The sequence below is a fragment of the Lepus europaeus genome, chromosome 20 (assembly GCF_033115175.1).
Source record: "Lepus europaeus isolate LE1 chromosome 20, mLepTim1.pri, whole genome shotgun sequence".
In the NCBI taxonomy this organism is placed as follows: domain Eukaryota; kingdom Metazoa; phylum Chordata; class Mammalia; order Lagomorpha; family Leporidae; genus Lepus; species Lepus europaeus.
The window spans coordinates 19,433,162-19,456,380 of NC_084846.1; the positions used below are offsets into that span (position 1 = coordinate 19,433,162).

The following is a 23,219-nucleotide window of genomic DNA, read 5'->3' on the forward strand; positions in this document are numbered from 1 at the left end:
AGTAGGCACTTATATAAAATATGGGGCTTGAGCTTTTAGAACACATTTTGCTGTTAAAATCAACCACACTGTTTTTTGGAAGTACATTAGCCTGAGAATGGGAGGCACTCAATCTGCAATTTAAAATGACTAAATGCCTGCAGGCGTGCAGAGATGAATCAATCATCCCAAAAACACCGTCACGTTAAAGAGGCGTCCTCGAATGGGCTTTCCATTTGTGACTAGACCAACACACTCCGTTCCCTCCGTAAGGCAAGATGCATTTATTACACAGCTGTTAATGAAGAGGATAGTGCTTCTCTACCTCCAACCTCGGAGAAAAGCTAGCCTCGCCGCACAAAACCCAAGCTTACAGTTTTGGCAGTATTGGTTTGACTCTACCTACATGAGCTAAGGGACACATTTTCTAGTGATCCACTGAGGCAGCAGGTGGTAAGTGTTACCACCATCATAGTTATATAATCATATAATAGCATCTAAACAGTCAAGTTACGTAGGGTAATTTATGGTGATACAGAACTTTGCAATATTAACCATTTCATTTTCATTTTAGGCAAAGCCTTTTTCACACCCCGAAATGAAAAAGCATTATATACACTGTGGTATGTTCTCTCACCCTTTATTATTTATTTAATTGTTTGTTTGTTTGTTTATTTATTATGGTGTTGACTAATAAATCTAGACCAGAAAAGCAGCACTATCTCTGCCATTTGCTTTCCAGTTAATTTTTGGAAAGAAAAGAAAAAAATCAGTCAAAAACTGTTATTTAGAGAAGTCTACATTTAGCAACTTTGAAGTCTTCAAAGAAGGGTCCCACACTAACTTCACACAATATTTTTCAAGAATGTGTATGCCTTTTAGTGGCTTCTGGTCCTCCATTTTCTTAAACTAAAAGCAATTGAGTAGCTATGGAAAGAAATCTTGAAACAACTCTACTTATCTTCAACTTAAAATGTACTTATCACACTGCTCCAACAGTGTGAACATCAGCAGAGCAGTCGAATCATGAGATTTGACCTATCAGGAAAAAGAATCTGAATGATAATAGGCTCAAAATCAAGAAACAAAGACAGAAAAGCTTGGGATATTAAAGCATATTTTGTAGTTGCCAGGCAATATAATTTTTCAAGGTTGAGTAATGCATTAATCCCCTATAGGAATAAGCAGACTTTCAGTTTCCATGGTGTTATAAGCCAAATTCTGATATTTTTGGCTTACAACAATGGATCAGGCCCCCATTCCTTCAAAGATTTTCCACATCCTCTTTAATATCCACACTGTGCAGTAACTGAGAGTACTTTGGTAATTTATTTGTATTTCACCCTGAGATTTATAGAGAATGAAACCACTCCACAAGATTTATGATAGAATGCAGTGCATATGAAAATCTTAAAAGCATAGTTCCATTAAACCAATCAACATTTCCCATGATCAGAATGCAAGAAGCTAACACGCAATGTGCTTTGCACGCTCTGGAGGGCAAATCTAAAGTACTATCAATACTGTGGGAACCTATTCCTCAGAATTAAAAGACCTCTATCACTTATCATCCAATAATTCAGAGATCTAGTTAGCTCAGGCTTCAAGCACACTAATATAGTGTTCTGTCCTGTATCTATGGAATAGCCCATCTAGAAGTCTATCCAAGGGTGGAACACAGCCTTTCCTAATTCAATCCCAGTGACTGAGGCCAGAAAGAACACACAGGCAAGACTCTTACATATCCACTAGCTTTATTTTCTTTAAAAAAAATCAGAGATCTCAGAAAATTAGCATAATCATAAAGTAACTGATGATAGCTGAAGAGTAGAAAGATTCAATTTTCAAAAACAAGCACTTGTCTTGTGACCAAATCTGTGATTATCAACCAAGAGATATTCCTATAGTATCTTAAAATATAAGAATGGCATAGCACTAAATTTATTTTTAAAATAAAAAGTGTAAGCTTCCAGAAGGCATGGATTATTATAAATAGTGGCAGTCATCCTATGAGAAAGTCAGATAGGCTATGAAAAGCAGGAAAGGCCATAGGTTGTGGCAACAGCATCATCCCAGGCACTGAGCCACTGGCAAAGACAAAACGAGTCTCTGTTTTGATCTCCCTACTGACACTCTGGTGGTCTTAACACCTCTGTTTGAATGTGTGCATGTGCACACACACATGCCTGTCTGACTTCTTCATCTTCAGTTGGCGAAAATTCTCAAATAGAACATTTATCTCAGATCAATAATTTCCTTTTTCTTTCTGTTTTATTATGATTATTAAATATAAACTACAGTTGATTGTGCTAAAACTACATATGCAGGAGATGGCTTAAGAGAGATTTGCTCAGTTATTGAGACAAATACATTGCTTAGTCTAAAATCAGAGATTAATGAAAATTTAGGGGAAATTGCCGTGTGTCATGCTTTTACATTTAATTTGGGGATACACTTTCAGTTGTCCTCTTAGTGTCTAGTTATTTCCTTTGAATTATTTTTTGCATAGTGAATTGCCAATTAGAGTGCATATATATTTGCCTTAGAAGAATTTATTTGATGGAAATAAATGATAATGAAACATAAATCTGGAAATGGCTGGAATCAGACATGTAAGCAAACAACAACAAAAAGCCCTGAGCAATCAATAATTGATTTTTACTCTCTTAGTGGAGACTCCATTTTTCTAATAAAAGTTCTTGTCAAAGGTTTAATCACTATTTCACTTAAAAGTAGAAAATAAAATAATGTAGGTACAAATCTATTATAGGATAATTCAGTTGGAGGGCACAGATCTCCAGATAAGATTTCTAGCCTTCTCTCTACAAATTACCTATGTTCCCACAAATCAAGTCTTCTTCTTCACAAGGGACCAAGGAGCCTGCACATTTTGTTGTTGGCTTTCTCTCCACACTGTTGGGAGTATCAGGATTGAGGTTCAGCTGAGCATCTGGGCTGTAGACACCTGCTGACTTTCTAGCCAGTGTGACGACCATGCTGCTCCTTTTCATGCATCTCATTTCACTTATTAAATACTTTACCTTGGAGGATGAAGCAAAAGTGGCTTTTGTGTTTCCTGGCAGTCTCGTGCTTCAAAGGACTTAACAGTGATTTGTTTATTTCAGAGGAAATGGAAACCAGTCAGTGATGACAGATTTATTGGTTAAGTGGACATCAGAAAAAAAAAAAAAAAAAAGGAAAACCAACAAAACTTTTTTTACAGTCAGATTTCTTCTAACCACACACTCAATGTTCAAGGCAATGTTATATGTTTTGGCAAATCAAATCCATGTGATTCAGTATAGTCAAATTTGTGAATTTAAATGACTTCCTCTGCCTACATTTGCAGAGTAACCTAGCAAAAAGAAAATGAGCAAAGAAAGCTAAGGTTATACCCTAAGTAAAAAGGAAAAAAAAATTACCCTGATGGGTGGGTAACTTGGAGTATCTTTTGGAAAATAACTAAAATTATATTAAAAATACAGTGATAAACTGTAAGGATTCCAGTAAAATGTCTGGTATTTAGGAAGGGAGTATTGGAAAAACCTCAAATTCCAGATCACAAAGCAATTTCAAGTGCAACAACACTATAGATTTAGTTTTTCATATCAGTCACTGATGAAATATCCATTAATGCTAATTTAAGTTGACAGAGTAAATTCAAAGACTACACATCAGCTCCAGAATGATCCAAATTATTCCTCCCTGGTGAATGATCAATTTTATCAGGAAGTAAATGACATGCAGGGCAGATATGAGCTTGCATCAACAAAAATTCCATCCTTTCCAGACTGAATAAAAAAAAAAATACCATCCAATGAAGGTTACTGTGCATTCAAACCAAATGGACATCAGCAGTTAAAGTATACAGTAGACTGGGCAAGAAGGTGCACTTGCCATCAATCTCCCTGATCAGTTGAGCAATTCTCAAACACAGAACTTCAGCTACTTGGCATCTTAACAAATACACGGGACAAAATTTTCAAATATCAGAAGATCAAAATAAGAGAGGAAACTATTGGTCTCAGCTCTATGTACCTAATATTAGGGGTTCCACCCTCTCAGTCTCACTCAATCACCTTGTCTTTAAGATCGGGGGAGTGGTTTAGATGGATTCTGGAAGCCCTTCCAGTCCTAACATTCTGCAAAGATAGACTGTAGGAAAGTCTCACCAACTTTCAGGATCAACATGGAAAGAAAAGAGGAGATGAGAAGAAAGTCAACAGAGGGAAACCTAGGTTAGTATTTAAAGTCATTTCAATTGCTTCACCATTTTCATCTAAAATCTGTTCTTCAAATATGGGAACACCAATCACGTCCAACTCGTGCCTGTAAATTGCTCCAAATTATCTTTCATTCACCTGACTCTGCCCTTGCCTCATGAGGATGGCATTGATTTCATGTCAAGAATGATGCAGCTTCTGTATTTAACCAGCTAGAAAAACCTCTTATCTTTAATGGTGATTTCAACAAATGATGTCCTGAGAATAATATTTTTTAAATTAAAAAGTTTACTGGCCTCAGATAAATTACTATCTCATTAATCATAGCACACGAGACAAAGGACTTTTTAAGTTGTAAAAATTAAGGATATGAATAAGAATAGTCTAGAAACAGATTGTGTGATGATTCCAGGAACCCCAAACACATCCTGCCTTTAATGTTCTCATTATTTGACCAGGATCCTTGTATTTCCCTCCAAGGGTGACTAGATCCAGACTGCAGTCTAACAGATTTCCATAAGCTCATTACTTCAGCTGTAAGAAGTGAGAGGAACTGAGGAAGGTGTCACTTTTTTTTTTCTTCTGAAATCTCCCTGGATTTGTCTGTCACTGTCATCCTCTATCAGACAGTTGCAAGGATTTGCTCCCATACTTATCTTCCTTTCTCTTCCCTGGACCCTTCCAGGAACCTCAAAGTTCTATTCATCTTGGAGTACCCACAAGACAGAGTCAAGTCCCAGGCACATCAGGGGCATTGAAGGGATTGTGTATGAATTACCATGCTCCTGAAATCTCTATGGCACTGGCAAGTGTGCTGCAAGCTTGGAAGAGATGGGCTACAACTTAACACTAATTTCCATTCAGTGACACGGTCCTTAGCAACATTTTAAAGTACTTCAGCTTGATCTAAAAACCCAAGGCTTCTTCCTAAGGTTAGTGGGAGATGAAAAATGAAGTATTTCCATGAGAATATGAAAAATGGAGGAGTTTAAAAAATATTTGGAGAAGTGTAGAGAAACTGTGAGGGAGGCTTTGTGTGTATGCTGAGCCTAACACAGTAACTTCACAAGGAACTCTGTGAATAACAATCTGCTTGAGACTCAGCTTAGGAGGCCACTGCCTAGTACATCAGCTTCTTGGGGCACAGTTAAATGATGGACTCATTTCATTTCACCTCCTTTGAATCTTGAGTTTTTAAGTGAAGCCATTCAATGAGGGAATCTACCTATTTTCTGTGATGCACTGAACTACTTCATTGCATTGCATAACATGGCTCTGCTGGTTCTCTATAATAGAGATGTTTTACAAACGTAGAATTTCTTTTCTGTGGTTTCTACTACAGAAATAAACTCTTAGCTCTAGTTACTATAATCATGGAAAAAGCAATAACTTTTTTAATTGGGGAAAATCAGATGCATTAATATAAAGTAAAAACAATTGGCATTAAGAACATAGATTACCACATCCACACACATGTGCACTGATGGCCACTGATAACATAGGACAAAGTTTCAATATAAAAATAAACTCATAAATTTCACTCACTTAAAATGACTAAAGTGTTTTCCCGCCCCTTTTTTCTACACTGCCAATAAAACTTTACTGCAAATTATATTTGGTTTGGATTTTTTTTTTCTGTTCCAAAACCCCTAACAAATAATGAGAGTTGCCTAGACACTTATTTATTTGGTTCATAATATGTGTACATATTTCTTTCTTGGGTTCCTAACATATCCTGAATCTAATCTTTAACATTTTTCTTCATTTCCATACTTTTAATGCACAATCTCAACCCATAAATTCTAACATAATTGCACCCAGAGATATCTTTTTCAGTAGTAATAATGCTTTTTCCACCACACAGGCTTACAGAGCAATCCTCAATTAATTCCCAATTAATCTCTATTTAAAAAAAAAAAAGAATTTAGCAGTGAATAGTCCTTCTGCTTCCCAAATCCTCATGCCGTGCGGTTGGGGCAGCTTCATTGCACAATGTATGGCCAAAACCCCAGCAGGCCCAGATGTGTCACGGGACAGACGCTGCACCCCTCACACTTCTCTACATTGACTTTCCGCAAATCCAAGATGAATGCTTTATCTCCACCGTCCTGCTAAAAATGCTTCAAGTCTCCTTTAGGAACTGCTTCTGCTTGTCAGCTACCTGACTGGCAATTCTGGAATTCAGACTAGGGATTCGAAAAGACTGAATCTTTTGTGAGGCTTTAAAAGTTAATGATTCTATGTTGTTAATTGCCACTGTCTGATTCTATTAAGCTTTCATACTTTTCCCCTGGAAAATCTAGCCTAGTTCCTGGCATGTTCCCCACCCTTTCCCAGAAAAATGTTCTCCTCCCTGTTCCTCTAGGGGCCTGGAACTCTCCCTAGTTGACCTTACATTTTTGAATATGTTTTATTGTTTGCCTTCCCACTTCCAAAATTCCATTTTCTGACACTCATATCCATTGTCATGGTGCATTTGACTGCATTTTAATTGCATATCTACAACTTACTTATCTAACATCTCAGTATGTCTGAATCCATCTGTCTTTTGATAACTGCCCAAATCCAATGCTTATACATTGTCCTCAATTAAGAATGACTTTAGGACGCACATCAGCCCTCAAATCCATGATTGCATTTTTTTCTAAAGAACAGCTGGTTGATGCAAACGTTTATTTCTAAAAGGTTCTTTTGTAAAATTGCGCTCTTTAAGTTTTACTTTTAAAGATGCTTTGACTTTTTATCATGTTTAGTTTCTCTTGGTGTTGGAGTTCTCATAAGCTTTCTCTGTTGAGAAAGCTGAAGATTAAGAAGGTTGGTCATTATGTCTAGACACTTTAGTGGAAACTGGACACTTTAGTGGAAGGAAGGGTTCTGTATTTGCATTATGCCATACATTAACCAGTAGCCACACACAGCCATGGTGAGCATGGAATGTGGTTAATTGAATCAAGGGATTGCATTTTTAAATTTGCCTAATTAAAATTTAAACAGCCATAAGTGGTTAGTGGTTCCCTTACCACACAGCATGAAAGAGTATTATAATGGGACAGGCAGGAATGCTTTGAGCGCCTGGTTTGGCATCCTGGCTACACTTCCAATTCCACCTTCCTGCTAATGTACACCTTGGGAGGCAGCAGGTAATGATTGAAAAATTTAAGTCAGGGCCACCCACATGGGAGACATGGATGGAGTTCCAGACTCCTGTCTTTGCCATGGCCCAACCCCAGATGTGGCAGCCATTTGCAGAATGAATCAGCAAATAAGAGATCGCTTTCTGCCTGTGTCTGTCTCTGTGTTCCTCTGCCTTTCAAATAAATAAAATAAATCAAATATTTTTATAAAGTGGAATTACAATTATCACTGATGACCACAGAGACAAGCCATGCATTGTAGTAAATCTGTAATGCTTAGTTGGGCAGCCATGTCTGGAAAGAATGACATCCAGAGAACAAGTGCTTGTGTCTTAGGACTTCTCATTGAAAAACAAGACTCTTCTTGTCTTGGAATTCTCAACTCTGGTGATGTATAAGAATTGCCTAGGAATTTTTGTAAGCTGGCAGTGTCCTGATGAAACAATGAAACACTTGGGACTTGCACCAAGTTACTGGGAAAAATGGGAGCAGAGACAGGATGGCAGAAATGAGCTGGCATTTGTCACGTGCTGATAAACACTGAACAGGACGTGCACACGTCCCATACCATTTCTTTCTCCCATTTTATGCTATGATTTCCGTGTATTGTCAAATTTAACAAATGGCAGCTCCACTCTAGATGAACTTAATTGTAATCCGATGGGCTTCTGTATTTTTGGAAAGGGCTTGTATTACTCCAGTGCTCACAGAGTTTGAGAATCACTGGTTTATGAAGAAGTCCTGATGCATGGAGGATATGAACTATCTTTATTTAAGATCTGGAGAGATCAGGGAAAAGGAATCAAGAGCTAAGTCAAAGAAGACAATATTTATTAAAAAAAAAAAAACAAAACACTTTGTGGCATGGCTGGTTAAGCCATTGCTGGTGACACTGGTATCCCATATCAGAGTGCAGGTTTGAATCCCATCTGCTCTGCTTCTAATCCAGCTTCCTGTTAATGCACCTGATGGTCCAAGTACCTGGGATCCTGCTACCTGGCAGACTAGAAAGGAATTCCTAGCTCCTGGTTGCTGGCTTCTGCCTGGCCCAGCCCTGGATGCTTTGGGTATTTGGGAAGTAAACCAGTACATGGAAAACCTCTCTCTGTCTTTCTTTTCCCTCACTATCACTCTGCCTTTCAAATTAGTAGATAAATAATCTTTTTATAAAAAGAAATAAATAAAAAGACAGGACAAAATGCATTGCCATGTGCATTATCTTAACTCCTTAACAAAAAATAATGCTAATGGTGTTGCACAAGTAGAATTACCACCAACTTTTCCTTTCCAGGTGGTTTATGGGACTTATCTCAGAAGACCTCATGAGATTACTGCTGGTCTGCCCACCCTCTCTTTCCTTGTACTTTATTCACTGGCCAGGCCACCCATGTGGTTATCAGTCAGTGTCTTAGATCCATGTTCCCTAATCCTGTAGCACTGTTGGACAATGGTTAGCAATGATCCTCTGAAAAGTGGATCATACAGACACAGACATCCTGGACTGAAGCAGCATCATCCTATCAAGGTCCTCATAAAAGGGAATTTTAAAATTATTTTTTAGTCAGTCAACTTAAAAAATTTGAAAGTAATCTATTTTTCTTTAACTGACCAATGTGTGTGCCCCTATCAAATAGTACAATGCAGCTTGCTTAATAGTCCTTATTTTTCCCTAATGTCCAATAATTTCAAGTTTGATTTAGTGGTTGACATTTTAAAAACGATGAACTGACTATATATAATGTCCAACAATGCATAAATGTATAACATGCATAAAGCTCAACAATGCATAACACAGCTCTGCATAGATCACTATAGAATCTCATGTCTCACGTAAAAGTAATGCCACAAGATACTCATACATATTGGTTAATAGGAAATTGGATTTCATAGTTAGCAGATTATTAAAAATATAGACACCTTATCTTTTAAAATACGTGTTTCTTTAGCTTGGCTATGATAAACTTTTTAATAAACATGCACTCATTTTTGTCCAGACTTAATCAAAAAATTGTAAATATATCACATGTAACCAAAGGCATTAGATGTTAGAAAGCATCCATTGATATCAACCAGACACAAATACAAACAATGAGACTTTAGTGAATGTTTGTCTACTTTTCCTGTGAGTTGACCATACATTTTCCAAATTCGCCCTACTACTAAAAACCTGGATCTAGGAGCCTCAGAAAACTTCAACCATGGAGGATTCATTCATCACTAGTGCAGCATTTTCTATACCAGATGTAAGATTTACCAAACAAGTAGGATTTACCTGACTCTATGCAAGTGATAGTCTTTACTACTAGTGGAAAATGTAATGATTAATTTGGGAGGTATGCATTTGACACGGTGTCATGCAGATTTTAATAAAAACAATGCATACAGATTGGCAAAAAGATACTGCAGTCTGTGGGTAAAAAAATAAATAAATCTGACAGACAACATAGAGCTAAACACACACACACGAAGCATGTAAAACTAGTGAAATCTGGGTAATGTTGGTGAATTATATCAATATGAATTTCCTGGTTGTGCTATTATACTGCAATTATTCAAATGACTACTGTCGGGGGAAGCTAGGTAAAGGATTTATAGGATACCTCTACATTATTTCTTTAAATACTGCACATGAATTTACACTTGTCTCAAAATAGAGTTTTTGTAGTGAAGTGCTAAGCAGAAGCAAGTCTATTGGAAAAAGATTTGTTAAAACAAAACAAAATCAGTTATCAGTACAGACGTAATCAATTATTCAAAAAGGCTTTAATGATTGGGTTAAGAAATTCTAGATGAAAGCCTATTAATAGATACTCCAAAATTTCCTGAATGAATCCTTCACAGTGAGTTCTAGGTACTCACATCATGAAGTAACAGAACACTGTCTTGAATGCTAACCATGTATAATCGTGCTCTAAAGAATAATTTCGCCAGAAAAACACTGTACTCAATAAAACTTGATTGCACTCAGGAGCCAACCCAAGCAAAGTTGCCTCGTGTGTCAGCGATGGATATTATTAGTCACTTTGTGTGTCATATGCATCAATGTTTATGATTAAACATTTGTATAGCAAGTGTGGAATAGCTTCAGGTTAATGCAGAATTCTATGAAGAGAAATGATCAAGTCAACATATTACTGTGTGTTATAGTAAAGAAATCCTACAAGATCCCACTAGGGAAGAATAAAAACAGATAAAAATGCTCAGAGGACAGTTAACTTGGGCGTTCTGTGGGGAGGAGAATACATTAAATTCCAGAGACACAAAAGTGTGAATAGGAACAAAAGAAAGGATGATGTCAAGTAGAATACATTTGGTCCGTGCTGAGTAGAATAAAGCCATTGCACTGAGGACCGAATGTAAGTGTGGATGAGAAGAAGTCACCAACGGGGAGATCATTAATGTGAAGACATTTGGAAAGCAAATTAAAATTAGTTACGTAAAGCAGGGATTTTTATGTGTGTGTTTGGGATTAGAGTCAAGATTAGACAAAAAAAAAAAAAAGTGGAATAATCAACTCTACTTTCCATACTTGATTTTGTTTTGAGAGTCTTGAAAAAACAAGGATCTGGAATAACAATGAGAGGTCAGAGTTAGGGTCTTTGCAGGGCTCAGTGATTTATTGGAGGAGGAAGGAACAGATGGGCCTGGTGTGCACAGGTTATTGGGAAGATGATGTGGACAGGAGAGGGGGAGAAAGAAAGAAAGCAAGTCTGCTTAGTGCAAACAAAATGGCCAATCATGAATATTTTTGAGCAGCTGCTGGTCAAGGTAACTGTTCAAGTTAAGAAACCAGCAGTTATCTAAGAATGCAGAGAGAAAGTTAAGTACTTGAGACCAGGAAGGCTGCTGGGTATAATTGCAGCTATTTTATTTATTACATTATCTGGACACAAAGACAAATAAAACTATAGGTAAAATTCAATTTCACAAAATTGCCTTAAATTAAAAATTTTAGAATAGGAAATAGATTCTTCAATTCATCAATGGTTATCCAAAATATGAATCTATTTATAAAATTATCTCTAATTTATAATAGATAGATCCCGTGTGCATATAAGCAGATATGAAACATTAAAAGGCAATGGTATTTTTCATGAGGTGTCAAAAATATTCAGGCACTTTGTTAGCAGGAGCTACATCATTGGAATGTTCAAAAACTAAAGCTAAGAAATTTTATCAGTGTTTATGTTCATAAAACAAGGATCAAAATGACTTAGGTAATCATAAAACCTGATTCAGAGAATGGTATTTTACACCCAAATAAAGCGTTTTGTCAAATTCCATTGTGTCCACTCAATGGCAGTAGCCGACATTTTAAATGATGCCGAGATTTATTTTTATTGGGAAGGCTAAAAACTTAAGGTTTCAAAATATTTTACGAGATTTTCCTTTTAAGGGCGCTAGGCTGCAGTCAGGATACGGCAGTCAGTTGCCACTACTTGGCGGAATGGACAGACATTACTTAACTTCTCTGGGTACACTCCCCCATCCAGAACGTGCATTCATGGAAATGAGTAGTACCTGAGTCCCTGTTAGTAGCTGATACTTCTGAGTCCCAGGATTTGTCTAATTATAAACTATAACTCATTAAGACAACTTTGACAGAGCAGATGTATCCCGAAATCTGAGAGTTAATGAAATAGTGGACGTGGCTGAGTCTTACTAGTCACTTCTGCATACTACTGACCGTTTATCATTCTGTTCTCCCCACCCCTTCCCTGATCTTTCATTATCTAGAAGACAAGCAACCACTGGTCCTTTCCATTTCCCTCATGCTAGGGATCAGATTGTTGTGACTCTGAGAACTCCAAAAGAGTCAACTCTGTATTTTGGATTCTGATATAGTGCTTGATTGAATTACTTATTCAAAGTCAACTGCTGAAAAGCATCACCTATAATAGTTTAGAATTTCTCTGGAATACATTTCCCAGCCCTCAGCATTGTATGGTGGATGTCTAGGAAGTAAACAGAGTCAGTTTCCCAGGACTGTTCCCCAAGGAGTTTTATTGTTCTCTGATGCCTCAACTTTAGCAATATTTCAAATAATTTGTTGAATACACATAAGTGAACAAATAAACCATTGTCATTGTAAAAAGTCACTTTCTCCAAATTGAAACATGTTTTTATCTGTGTATTAGGGATATAATACATTTTTAGTCTTTACTAGTATTTGCATAGTTGTCATTCATGAAGGTCTTCAAACACAACTTCTAAAAATACCAATGACCTCCAGAATATATATTTTCTTTGCAGTAAACTTCATATCATAGCAGGAAAATTTTATGCCTGCTTTCCTGGTTAACAGCTAAAACAAACACATGAAATTTCATTGTCATCTTTGAGGCTTTAAGTTCTGTTTTTCTTGACTAATCGTCTCTCTGTACATTCCTTTTTTTTATTGGACAAAATTTTATTCTTTATTTTATTTTACAATATTCTTCTCGAGAATAGATTTCGATGGAGAAGTGGCAAAAGACACCTTGAGGAGGAGCCTAGGGAATCCCCAAGCAAAAGAGATTGAGAGGTGTAAGGGCAGAGAAGGCAACTTGAAGTTATTATATGACTTGGCTAGAATTCACTCTACGTTTCAGGAAAATATCATGCAACTTATTAAATTAGTAACCAGATAAAATAATCAATACAGGTTTTTTCAAATCCTTAGCAATCACTTAGGCAAGCAACATCTTACAGAAGTCTTTGTAGTAAAATATGAAGTGGGACAACAGTGCAACTCAGAAGATCATCACACTTCCACTGATCCATGGTAAAGACAGTCCCTGATCTCCCTGACTCGCAGGTCGTTCTAAGTGCTTTAAGAATATTAACTCCGTATAGTTGTTGGGAAACTAAGGCAAGGACAAGTTCAATTGCTGACCATGAGGTGACGGCTGGTGTGAGATGGGGCGAGGGTCTGGCCCTCATGGCTGGGTTCTCCCAGATCTACCGGCCACAGTCCTCCTTTGGTTAGCTTCTATGTATTTCATCATCAAACCTGCAAGGATCTGGCTTCTCATTGTGTTTTGCCAGCGGAGGGCAAGGAAAGAGATTGGAGGACACAAAGAAGACAGGTTAGCGTCCTTATTTGAAACCAGCTGCCAACCACCTCCACCTGAAGTCTCAACTTTGCCAGAAGCTCTGTCCTGCTACTTTCATTGGATTCTAGCAAAAGCTCTGTGTGTCACCTCAAGTTTAGGGGAGTATTTGGGAGCACCTCATCTGTAATTCATTTTATGTTGCTTCCCTGGGCACTGTGCACCATCCAATTGTCATCATCAAGCTGTTTTCTGTGTTCTCTTGAGTTTGGCACCTGTTTCCCTGTCTGATAGGACCACTGAGAAACATAAGTCCTCTATGATTTATCAACTAATGACTTAACTATGCAAAAGAAGTGTTGTCATGTTTTTTCATCTTCCCAAACATCTGGATTCCCAATAATAAATTTGTTAAAAGTTCCACCTCCAGGAACAAAAAAAAGAGTCCTAGAAGAAAAAGATATCTCTAATTGCCTGAACTGAAGGTGGACATTCCCAAGGAAATGTAGCCAGCAGCAGGCCCCAGATTTGAACACATGAACTCTGGCTTTCCTGCCATTTCAATCTGTCCAAATAGTTTACATCTACATGCTGTCTAGTTTAATGCATCCAGATCCGTTTATATTTCAAATAAGAAAAAAAAAAAAAGCCCATGTAAACATAGTATATGGTTGCAAAAGATTTTAATTGTCAAATGAAGTAAACATACTGAGATCTCATTTTACAGTTGAAAAATATCAAATAAAGATAGATGTCACTCGATTTAAATTCACCCAGTTAATGGTAAAGCACTGCGCACATGGTTCTTGAATTGTGAAAACTATTTGTTGAATTACTGGTGTCTTACAAAATCAAAGCTAAGTTTTATCCATTTGGTTTCCACTAAGTGTTTGATGGCACAATTTTATTTTCATGGACCGCATGTTTTAGCTACCAAAATAAACCAGTGATGTGTGAATTTTACTTTGCAGTCATATCTATTTGATAAGTCACTGATCATTTTGTTATTTTTCTTCAATTAATAAGAATATGCTGTTTTATTTGCTAGTTTTTCAGGCAGCTAAGAATAATACAAATGTTTGCTGAGCAGTCCAGTGTAAAAAGCTGCCTCTACGGATATGGGATACACCGCTGCATTCACAAATAACTGCCAATTTTCAAAAGTACACTTTTATTTGGGTGTCATTTCTGGCAAAGCTTGAAGGCTGTATTTTCAAAGAGGAAAACTACAAGGCTTCAAAATACAACTGGCCTCCGCCAGCCTCGGCTGGACCCTCCTCTGGGTTTCAGCAGAGCCTCAAGGATGACTTCATCTAAGTCATTCTCATGCCCACATTCAAGGAAGATAACTGTGGATATTTTTTATTGGAGAAAATGGAAGTCTCTTGAAGACTGTAGAAAATAATGGCAAAAGGAAGGGAAAAAACAAAAGAAAATAAAAACTACAGGGAACCTGGCAGTTCTGACTTTTATAACTGTCATTGATCATCACTTCCAGCCTGCTGGATCTCTCCACACAGCTGTATATTATGCAAGCTTAATATTTTATTTTGTGATTGTAGCACTTAAACATCGTATTACCGCATTTAATGTCGATTCTCTAATTCAGACTTACTGTTATGAAGAAATCTAATTTGGATTTCTATTTACCTATTCAGGTACATATATACAAATATTAAGATTGTCTATAAAGAAATTATTTTATCTATAGCTGCCAGATGTTAATTAATTCAGTATTCATTGTTATCCTCTCTTTGCCACTAAACTTTACACCAGAATACAATAAAAACCAAAAACCATAAAATAAACACTTTGCATTGAGAATTTCAACCCCTATGTGCTATGTGAGCCTCAGAAAACATATCTATAGTATCTTCAGTTTAAAGCCTATAAATGCACACACAAAATAATATTTAAATATATTTGAAACATTGGAACTTAACTGATTCTATGAAATTCTGAGGAGCCACAACTTATGAATTTAAAGCTGTAATTAAAACTCTGAAATTTTTACCACTGAGATATTACATAGTAATGTATATTTGCAATCAAAATAAAAATTTCAAGGAGGTTAAGAATAAAGCCATCGATGTACACAAACCTCTCAGAATTCTTACTTTTGAATAAATGTTAATTTTTTTAACATAACACTACAATAATATCCCATAAGTTGAAGAGCCAATTTAGTAACTTTTAAATGTACATGGTATGGAGAAAGCAAAGTGAATATTTTGAAAGTCTTTTTATTTCATACAGATGTTCTCCCAAAAAATGAATAGTTACAATATAGATTTTATCTGATCATTTTTGTTCATATGCAGATAGGAGACCCAAAAACATATTACAAAATGTAAAAAACAAGAGTCCAAAACACAGTACTCAATTTGCAAGCAGTAGCACGTATAAATTCAGAAATATTATATTGCTGTGGGAAACATAACATCATAAATGAAGGTTTCATGAACAGTTGGATACTTTATTATTGTGTATTTACGATTTTAAGTATAGACAGAAATTAATTATTAACCCATTCAATCACACTGTAGACACCAAGTTATTTTCTGTAGATTTATACACTTACCAGTTAATTTAGTAACACACATGTCAAAAGATTTTTAAGTAGAAATGCTTACTCTGAAATGTAAAAACAATGTCTGGTATTTACGTTCATCAATTTTATGGTATTTATATTAATGTTACTGATTATTTTCTATCATAAAATATTACTTACTACCATTTTCTTACAGGGAAAATAACTTGTCTATACTCTGATAATGTATGTAAAACAGGAAGAACCACTTGGGTAAAGGGCATCCTATTTAGATTAATTCTGTTGCAAAACAGGTAGTGTCAACTAAAGCTGAGCTCTGAATGACTTACCCTCATACATTTCACTACATCACAGCAATAAAGTAATCCACAAGGTTTTCTCCAGTTCGGTTTTGAACTTCATGATGTAGGAGTAGTGTGGAGAGTTTTGTAACTCATTTTTCTTTATGCTATTTCTGTTTCAATTGGAGGCCTCTGTTCAAGCAAAGCTATTTAAAGAAACAGTCCTAGGACCACTCAGCCAAACCAAATATAAAAAAGTTAGTGCTTCATTATCTTTACAACCTTTACCAAAAAAAAAGAGAAACCGCCATATTAATCAATAAGCCATGTTAATAGCTAAAACACATGATATAGAGAAATAAGTAGTGAGGATAAAATATGTGTTTTGGTGCAGAATTATGTTGTGGAGGAGACATGTCATACCTACCTCAATTTCTGTTTTGTGATTTGTCCTTGGTTTGTATTTCACCTTTGTTCCTTTTGATTTTTAACCGTTGGAGTAGGTCACAAACATAAGTCAAGAAATGCAATGTAGTTTTTAAGTCAATAGCGGATCCTTGTTATTTTAAGATTATAGCTAAATGGGAAATGTTATTATTGATTGTCTCACTTCACGGACTCACTTCATGGACTAATGTATCTTCCTCAAAAAATGCTTTATTGTTACAAAGATCAGTGTGCAAAAATACAGGCTATTTGGGAAAGATGGCTTATACACAGCTATGAACTCAATCAATATTAATTAATTTTGTAATATCTGTTTTCCAATTTTTCAATCTAAGTAACATTTATCGATAATAGATATTTGCAACCCTCAATTCAATGCTTGTAAAAATAATAGGCTCAGAAATTCAGAAATTAATTACTAAAGTGAGCACAGCCTAAGACTTAAATATATTGTCATATAATGTTGATTTTTTTTCATTCGAAATGGAGATATAAACAGCCCTCACATCTTTGCTCTGTATTTCAAGCTGCCATTTTAAGACCATTAAATGAATCAAATTGTCCAACCAAGACTACATTACCAGACCAAAGACCTACAATAGATTTATATATAGGGACTTTTACACATGATTCAGCTATTAGTTCATCTATAGGTTGACATTTTCAAATGAAAAAAGCGTTAGTTCTTCCATTACCTTTGGAATTAGCCTCTCAAATTTCCATAAGTATAAGAGAGAGAATTGATCCTTTCTGGCATTTTATATATTTTCATTTAAAACTAATTTCTTGAAATAACTAGGCCTTATAGCAAATATTATAAGTTGTGACTTCCAGCGTTGTGATAAAGGCCAATGTTTTCAAGCACAGAGAGGAGAGGAGTAATAAACAAAACATTTTTTTTTTCCCAGTTTAAGGGTAGAAATCAGCTTACAGGGTGTCAACATAATGGCCTCCATTGATAGTTGCTATTAAGTAAAGATTAAATATTAAATATTTAACATCAAATTTCTAACCTGAGGGGAAGCTTATATGTTGTCATGTCTTGCACTTAATGGTTTTCCTTTTCAAATGTTTTAGAGATTTACATAGAAAAGGAAAATATTCCTACTTTTATTTACATTCTTCCTTTCATTCATTGATGGCATTCAACAATAAAGCATCTTCATTTCAAAGACTTCTTACTCAAAAATTAATCTACTACTCCAAGAAAAAGAGTGAAAACGGTGCATTCTATAGTTTTGAGACTTTAAATTGTTCAACATTCTCCTTAATCTTTGAGATCCAACAGAGTATTATTTTCCACTCTAAAGCGAATACTAAAGACACAACTCAGTAACACAGAAATGAATAATAAAACACAGTCATGGAATACCTAGGAAAAATTACAATATGATGCACAATTAGCTTGAGTAAGATGTAACTTTGGGTTTAACTTTCAGTTTGTTAAGTGCAGTGTGTACTTGTCATTCTGCAATGCCAAGCATATAGACAAACACTGTTCCACAACAAATGTTTTATGAGTTGGTAGCTATAAATAAAATATTTGCCATTTTACAAGAATCTAATATAATGCAACGTCTAATAAAATTCATGTCCCCAAATCATGCCCTGTTTTGGATTAAGTTCTGACTTTTAGGAAATACAAACTTATATTCACTAATTTGAAAGAATATATTTACAATATATATTGTATGTCCCCCACAAAAAAACTGGCATTACATCGATTAATCAATTTTAGTTTTTTTTAACTGAAAGTGGGCAGTGTATACCCTGTTCCTACACTGCCTGGAGAACAATCAAATGTAATTGAAGCCAAGCAATTGACACTATTTATAGACATTGCTCAGAATCACCTGCTTTGTACTGATTGTCGTAAGCACCATTGTAAACTTTCGATTTTTAAGAGTCCCTTTGAAGACGTAGCAGATGTTGGCTTGCTAATCATGCTGGAAAGCATAGCAGGTTCAAAGTTACAAAAATGTTAACACTTATAAAAAATAATGGTGTACTTTCCTATTAAACTTGGTTATTTTCAATTGTCAATAAACTATAATGGAGGCCTAAAGTCCATAAATATTTGCTTCTAAACCCCTAAGCTTCCATGATTTGTACATGTGTGCGTTCATGTGTGTTTGTGAAGGGGAAATGCATTTAAATCCACACTGGGGAATGTTACGCATTGTACTTTTAGCATCATTACTATGGATACAGAGGTTTATAAATATTTGGGCTGCTTTTCAATATTTTCTAGTGATTCAAATTCTGTTAGAATTTAGCATGGTCACAAACACTACACATACAGTTTGATGTTAGATGCAGGCGTTTGGACTTCGCCGTGTTTGGACTTCGCCGTGGTTGTATGCATCGTGTTCATTCTCCACTATAACTACACAGTGATTATAAACTGTATGACCAAATGCACATGATCTCCACAACGCATGATCTGCATTTCACTTAACACAATTTCAACTTTCCAGAGTTCAGAAATCAACTCCATTTTAGGTTTTAGAAATATTGCAATATTAAAACTGTGTTATAAAGCAAGAGTTATAATGTTAATATTCATGATAAGAATAAACCAGAATAAGAATTATTTCTACTGTTGCTTCAGTTTCTGCCCTTATAACACTAAGGAGTAAAATAAATTCTAACATAAATTATGGAAAACCAAATGCAATATAGGCGAAAGATATCTTAAATTTAAATCTACCTAAATGTCTAGTCAACATTAACTCAGAGGTTAAAACTGGCCAATTAAGTTTAATTTCAATAATTATGCCATAAATAGATCGAGCCAGAAACTGTTGTGATGTTTCCTTTTAGTCAAACATTCTTCCAGAATGTACCATCAAAGAAAACCCTCATCTAAAGTCCCCAATGATTTTATCCTTGGTGATGGCTGAGTATATTTCCCACTCAAGCTGTAATCTATCAATTCTTTATGCGGCTGACACAAACTTGCTTTTCAGGGACCCTAAATATCAGCTTCAACATGTAAAAATGAATTTTACTTTGTTATATGGCTAATTTCTCATCCATGAAAAAAGGAGCTAAGGAGCATTAAAGGAGGCCAATTTTTTTTTTTTAAGTTTCATTGAAACAATTCGTGGGCATCAGTTCTTGCATTCCACTTTCTCTATCTGTCCCAAACAAAATCACACTTGCCCTGTGAAATTCGGATTTGCCCTAAGACACTCAGGGGTACCGGGCTGAGTCAGGACGCCTGAGGAGGGAGCCCATCATCCGGTTTCTCCCGTGGAGAGTGAGAAGGGCCGCTCAGAGCTTCTAGTTCTTGCAGGAATGTTCTCATCAGCCTGAACCGCCTGAACTGCCACTGCTTCCACACCAACACTGATATCCTGCGCCCAGTCTGTGCAAGGGCCATTGCTGTGTAAAACTGGCCCTTGTTTATTTATTTATCTTTAAATAATGAAGATGAAAACCTTCTTGCTGGGATTAACCTTTCAACTGGTCTTAAGAGAGTTTCATTTGTAGTTAGTAAAATCCATTAAAAATGAGTGACATCGCTGGTAACTTTCTTAGATATTAACTAATTTGTGATGGGGCATTAATGGTTCACCCCTGACCCTGGAAAGTAAAAGTCGAAAGAAATCCCGCGCAGGCTAAACGGAAGAAAGGTCGGTAGCATCGCTGCAAAGCAATACCAACGCGCACTTCCATCTGCGTCGTTTATGTGGCCTAAAGCTTTACAGGAGATAAACATCAGCCAACTCTTTCAACCCACGGCTATTATCTTCTGGGACTATAGACACCAATTTCGCAAAAGAAACACACGCTAAGTGTTCTATTGCGCAAATGACATCTTCCTAAAACACGAAGGAACCCAGGGTCACAACTCCCCTTCAGTGAAAAACCCTCTTTGAACCATTTCATCACAATGCAGGCAGGTAAGGGCTTTGCAGAGCTGCCTCTGTGGTTAGATTTCCCGGGCAAGCTGCGCGTTCCAGCGCTCCCAGGGCTGTTAGGTTCCGGGCACACAGACGAACGCCTGGTGCGTGCACCCTTGCGCGTACCACTTTGAGCGGACAACACTGGACCTGCCCTTGGCTTCCCAGTTTTTGTCGTATTGCACTCATTGAGAGAGGAGTTGATCTTCCACCCTGAAACCTCTTCGATTCTCCCTTTGCATTGGTACCATACGAATACTACTAACTACAATCATCTTTATCCAATACTTTCGTCATCTATTTGTTTAAAATTTTCTGACATACTCCATAAAAAAAAAAAAAAACCTTCTGAATTCTTAGACACTATCTTCCTTTCCCAAGAAAGGGAAACATTTACCATTTAGAATAGGTTGCTATTTAAGGAATCCTGAAATCCAGAATAAATAAATAAATAACCTAAAACTTTTTTTTTTTCTCATGAGCTCTGCCAAGTTCCATTCCAAGGTTCCAAATGTTGTGCAACGATTTGGAAAGCCAGTTAACGATGGGAAAAAGCGAGCCATTCGGAGTCGGGAACATGCGAGGCAGAAGTCCGGGAGCCGCACCCGCACGCCCGCCCCACGGACACGCATCCCCAGGCGCACGCCCCTCCCGGCGCCGCGCCCGGCCGTCACGCCGCGCAATCGATTTCACAAACTGTCACTCGCTCCCCTTTGGTCTCAAACTTCTGGAGAAGTAGTTTGGGACCTTGGAGAGCCTAGAGCTGCTGCCGCTGCTGGCTGCGTGTGGGTTGCGCACAGGGGTAACACCCCCCCCCCTCCTCCCCAAGTAACTGGGACCACAGCCGCATCTCCAAGACCTGCGCGGGCTGGACACTGCCCCCAGCCTTTGCTCTGCCCCGCTGCCGCCTCCAGAGCTTGCAAACTGCCACCCTGACCCGACCCGGCCGCGTCTGCACTCCGGCGGAGGCTCCCCGGCGCGCACTTTACCTGAGCTGTCGCTTTTCCTCTTGCCCCCGCTTCGCTTCTCCACCTCCGCGGGTGACAGAGTCTGACGACCGTAGTCCCCCGGCGCGCAAGCGGCCCCAGTCGGGGTGCTGGAGCCCAGGCTGGAGGAGTTGGAGCACAGGACCGGCGGGCTGCTGCCCAGCTCCGGGGGCCCTCCGGAGTCCGGCTGCAGGCAGAGGCTGTGGCGCGCCGCGCTGGGCGGGGAGGACATCTGCGGGAGGTGCCAGTTGGTTTGCAGCGCCTGGTGCTGTTGCTGCTGGTGGTGGTGGTGGTGGTGATGGTGGTGGTGGTGGTGGCCCCGGTGGTGCTGGCTGGCGAACATGCCCTCTTCGTTGGGGTATCCCGCGATGATGCACGAGGACGACGAAGTGGAGAGCTCCGGGTAGGACATGTGGTCGGATCTCCCGTGCAGGGCGAGCGACGACTGAGAGAACGGGTGCAAGCCTTGCGCCGTGGCGTGCGGGCTGCGCAGGCAGCCAAAGAGCGGGTGTTCCATAGCATGCAAGTCTCGGGCTCCAGGCGGGAAGACTTCAAGACGACCGCTCCAACGCCGGCACCACCAGCCTGCGGGCGCTTCTCCGTGGCAATCGTGTGGCTTCCCCCGCACCCCACGCCGCCCCTGTGTCCCCAGGCCAGAGCCGCGCGGGCTTTCCGGCAGCGCTCGGGTAATCCCTGTCCTAAACCCTCGGGCCGGTCTCCTTCACATATAAACACTGGGACCCAGAGGAGCTTCCCTCCGAGCGACTCGGATGTCAAGAGTGGGAGCGGTCGAAGCCAAAAGAAGGTGGTCCCAGAGAACTATACGCCTGGGGGGTGGGGTGGGGGGGGGGGAGGAAGGGCTCTGGGAGGTTATAAATAGAGTGTAACGTGAGCCGGGGGCTGGCTTAGGAGCCCGGCGCTGACCACAAGCGAGCTTCTCCAGCGCGCCCGCTCAGTCTGCGCCCCGCGCTCCCAGCCCCGCTTCCCACTGCCGGCTGGACAGTCCTTCCGCGCCTCCCCGCCCGCCCGGCCCTGCCAGCAGCCCCGGGCTGCAAGCCGCGCGCCAGGCGCCGGGATCCCGCCAGTCCCGGCTCCGCACCCCCCCCCCCCAGCCCCTACCCGCGCACCATGACTTGTCAGTGCCATTTGGAAACTGTCACCCGCAAGAAAGCTTAGGGGTGCGCCCAAACCCTGGGGGAGTGAGCGCGGCTGAAAAGGGCGGAGCAGAGCCAAGTCTGGCGCACGCTGCGAGAAGTTTCTCAGACTTCGCTCGCTGCGTGCGCCCCGGGCACAAGGCGCGCCCGGCTTTTTGCTGCCGAGGTGTGTGCGTCGGTCGGGCACCGGGCTCTGGGGTAGGGTCCAGGTGCGGAGTTGCGCAGCGCGGCCCGCAAGTGGGCAGCGCTCGAGACCTAATGGACCGGGACTGGGAGCGGTGAGCCGGCGGAAAGTGCGCGGAAGCCCGCGCCCAGGCATCCCGACGTGAGCCGCCGACTGGTGCCCTGCCTTGGCGTCCCGCCCCCTGACCGTCACCGCGAAACTGGTCCCACTCCATTTCCCAGCCACCAGTCCATCTAGAGCAAGCTGTCCTGGGCCGGGAAGATTCTGAAGAGAGTTTGTCCCTGTCACATGCCACGTGCGGATTTGCACGCGTGCTCCCAGCCTCGCCCCCTCCTCAACC

At 39.1% G+C, this 23,219-nt stretch overlaps 1 protein-coding gene across 1 annotated transcript in view; it reads right to left on the reverse strand.

Annotated features, from left to right (window-relative positions):
* Window positions 1-22,058, reverse strand: part of MEOX2 (mesenchyme homeobox 2) — a 75,705-nt gene extending 53,647 nt beyond the window's left edge. Inside the window, exon 1 of the mRNA XM_062179218.1 lies at window positions 21,545-22,058. Coding sequence (XP_062035202.1) covers window positions 21,545-22,058 — 514 coding nt within the window. The remainder of the gene's footprint in view (window positions 1-21,544) is intronic.
* Between the last annotated feature and the right edge of the window lie 1,161 nt (window positions 22,059-23,219).